Here is a 3,702-nt window from a genome sequence, read left to right on the forward strand (position 1 = left end):
CCTTTCTCGCCCGTCAGGCAGTGCCAGGCGGTCGTGCGGTGCCTCGCCCGCGAGGTGGAGAAGGGAGGGGACTGAAAAAGAATACGCCGTATCACGGGGGTGGATTCTCATTACGAACCACAAACGAGCCGTCTGCTGTTTAGTCAGTTTATTCCTCATTTAAGCGGAAAGCGCGCGCGTGTTTGAAAAAGAAACACGCCCCGGCGCGCCCCGCACGCAAGCGGCAAAAACAACAACAACATCAAACATCAACAACAGCGGCGGCGGCGCAGCACGCAGTATTTCCTTAATTTTAAATTACGTCCTGCTTCCTTGCCTCGCCTTTTTATTTCTTTTTATTTCCGTTCCCTTGGATTGCTCCGTGTCGCTTGTGTACCACTGTTGTGTGTATATGGAAGGGATGAGCCGAGCGGCGCGCGAAAAAGTTTGTCCTGTAGTTCAAATGTGTGGCGGGCTGGGCGGCCGCTGCCGCTGCGACATCACACAATTCGCCGCGGAATGAATGGGGTCATTAATCCAATAAAGCTAAGCGGGAGAGAGGGAGAGGAGGGAGAGAGAGAGAGAGAGAGAGAGAGAGAGAGGCGAAGGGGGATTCGCATCGTGTCGCTCGAAATGGACAGCAGAGCGGCGCGGCCCGACCCGCCCAGCGCGACATAAAGCCGGTAAAAATAAAATAGGAAAAGATTGTACAGTCATCTGGACAGAACGGGCAAAAAAAGGAAACACACAGAAAAAAAAGAAAACGAAAAGAGTACTGCAATAAGAGATTTCCCTGGAAATCATGATGAAATTGGGGGCGGATAAACAAAAAAGTGAAATCAGTTTTCCTTTAGGGTGCGCACGACCCCGCGAGCACGGCAAGTCGTCATCACATCACCGGTGTGTGCCGTGCTGGGGCGGCTGGAGCGGCTGGGGCGCGCGGAGAGTGTTGTTGGCTAAAATGCCGCACACGCCGCTCTATGCAAATTGTCTTGGTGCGCTGGGCGTGGCGGGGCGGGGCCCCCATGGGCTGCTATATGCAGTGCGTTGTGTGTCCCCCGCCCGATGAGGGGGATTGTATGTCTGTTTGGCGAGGGGGCGCCGCGGGGCCGGGGGGAGACAACAACGCCAGTGCGTTTTCATTGGCAGAGATTACTGCCTTGTTAATTAGAGTGTCGCTGTGAGCAGACGGCAGCAAAAGTTTTGGTGTAGTGTAGTACACTAGTACAAGTACTACCGTACCGTCGATGTTGTAAAACTTCTGGCCTAGTTTATTTTTTTCTTCTCCCTTTTTGGCTGCAGCAGCCAGCCTGGCTGTGTGGGCACCGCGCCCCGCCACCTCCCCCCCTGAGGTTTACTCTCTTCAGCCCGCCCACTCGTCTGTGTTAAGTGGAGTTGTTCGAGGTTAGGTGCGGAGGCGGGGTATGGTGAGGCTGGGCGGGGCGGGCGATTGTGTTGGTCGTCTGCTCACGTGTGGCGGATCGGTGGCGGCCGCCCCGTCCCGTCCCGCCAAAGTTAAATTTGAGTAATAGTGGGATCTCTCTTGCCGCCAAGTTTATCATCGGCCCGGGCTGGCTGCTCGGCGTGTTGGCAAAGTCAAATATTTTGGCGAGAGGCGAGGCTTTCCGTCCCGAAGTACTTGGGCGCACGGCGACGGATAGTTTGGCACTCCTGGCGGTGAAAAATATTTTCTAGACACGCGCGCGGCTCTCTACATTTCTTCTATGACTGTATGGAAAAGAGGGAAAACTTTCTACGATGTGTGTCGTAAAATTGCAATTTGAGATTGAAAATTGATAAGTAGTTCGTATCGACTTGGAATCAACAAGAACGCGCAGTCGCAAAAGCTGTAAATAAAAATTACAACAAATGCACTGGTGAAAAAAAGGTGCCTTGCCTGGGGGGCACCATACACATTTTCAACTTAGTGCCTCACAAAGGCAAAAAACAGGGCACTAACTTGTCCTAAAGGTGCTAAAAATCAGTGCCTTGCTGTAGTTTTAGCGCCTATGTAAAGGCATTAAATCCTTGGTGCCTTTTAAAGGTTTGAAGGCCTTTGTTTTTTCAGTGTGCTGTAAATTGACGATGACATTTTTACAGTCAGATCAGGTGACCTTTACTCATGAGTGTTGTTGCTGCTGTTTCAGAGAGGTGCTGTCCAACGGAAGCCTCCACTTCCCGGCGTTCCCCGGCGAACTGTACTCATCGGAGGCGCACGCGGCAGCCTACCGCTGCGCCGCCTCCAACGCGGCCGGCACCATCCTCAGCAGGGAGATGCGGGTCAGGGCGGGTGAGTACGAGAAAAGTGTGGTCAGAGATTAGTCAATAATGCTATCTCTCATAACGTCTGATAGGTAGGCAACATCTTTGCCTACTCTGCATTAGTGTACTGTGTATTGCGTGGTGGCCTACCCTGAGTTGTGCGGGCATCGAGCCCCTGTTGTATCAATATCCAGAATGAATTAGACTATAACGGACGTCGTTTTTGACAATCACTCAGAAGACCTACAGGTTCCAGGGCCGGGCCACACTTGATTTTTTTCTTTGCACTGCTAAGCATAAAGAAGATTACGACGTAGGAAATTGTAATCTCAAGACGTAGATGGTAAAGTATTTCCATTATTAGTATAGGAAGTAACTGCCAAAAGTGACGACTCGATTCTGTTATGGTTAGAGTGCAAACAACTCTGTAGTCTGTAGTGTGTAAACAAAAAAAGTCCTTCCGAGGGTGCTAGTGTTCTTTGTGTGGAGCTGGTGGAGCTCTTGAAATCATTTTAAAGTAAAACTTTGTATTGTTTTGTGCTTTTGATCATGGTTTGGAACAACGTTTTCAGGTTATTTCCTGTAACTGTGAGTGTAGGCAATCCCTTAGCGCAAACCCTTGGGCGTTGGTGCTCATGGCTCTACCTTGAGCCGCCTCCCCCCACTCGCGACCAGCCCCTTCCCCCAGCAGGTGTACGACGCTGTGCCCTTCCTGACTCGAGACGCCCAACCACCTGGAAGGGATCGCCGACCTTCTCTCTCACACTCCCTGTCTCTCTGCAGCTCTCGCTCGCTCTGCACTCTCCGCCACGTTGCGTCCCCTACACTCGAAGTGCTGCCTTGGCGGTACCTGGCTTTGCTTTCTGAGGTCAGAGTCGGGACTGGCATTAGCATGGCACATGGCGGAGGGGAAGTCTGGGCGGGGCATAGAGAGGCAGGGATCGGTTTGTCCAGGAGCAGTGTACCCTTCGGGCGGTACGTGACGTACAGGGGGCGGCGCGAGCAACGGGACAATACCGGAGTGTATTGGGGTAGGCGGTGCGTGGCGGGGCGGGGCCTCCAAGGCCCTGGGGTGTCGCGGCGGCTACTGAAGGTGCACTGCAGCGGCAGGACCCGGTGGGCGGGGCGGGGTGGTGAAGGTGTGCGCGGCGTGCGACCCTGGCCGTGCCGCACTCGGCATAGCAAGCTCGGCTGAGCTCCGGGTGAGCCCACGAAATATTGAGGCTGAGCGCCCCGGCGGCCCCCGGCCCCGCCCCCGTGCCGCCACGCCCCCGGATAGGAAAGCAGCGCTCGGCACTCAATGCAAGCTGCATATAAAAGGTGTGGCCCCCGCCGGCTTTGCGCCCCTTCTAGGGGGTGAAGGTGAGAGAGAGAGAGAGAGAGAGAGAGAGAGAGAGAGAGAGAGAGAGAGAGAGAGCCGCGGCAAGGACGAGGCACAATGGTTCGTTCGTTAAACTGACG

The 3,702-nt window shown here is 54.1% G+C and overlaps 1 protein-coding gene across 3 annotated transcripts in view; it reads left to right on the forward strand.

Moving 5' to 3' along the window:
• The window catches only part of LOC113201983 (cell adhesion molecule Dscam2-like), a 196,203-nt gene that overhangs the window by 138,918 nt on the left and 53,583 nt on the right, over window positions 1-3,702 (forward strand). For all 3 annotated transcript variants that reach the window (XM_052270525.1, XM_052270526.1, XM_052270527.1), the window contains exon 4: window positions 2,127-2,269. In XM_052270525.1, coding sequence (XP_052126485.1) covers window positions 2,127-2,269 — 143 coding nt within the window. The remainder of the gene's footprint in view (window positions 1-2,126; window positions 2,270-3,702) is intronic.

Source organism: Frankliniella occidentalis, unplaced genomic scaffold, assembly GCF_000697945.3.
Source record: "Frankliniella occidentalis isolate FOCC.00 unplaced genomic scaffold, Focc_3.1 Scaffold126, whole genome shotgun sequence".
Lineage (NCBI taxonomy): Eukaryota > Metazoa > Arthropoda > Insecta > Thysanoptera > Thripidae > Frankliniella > Frankliniella occidentalis.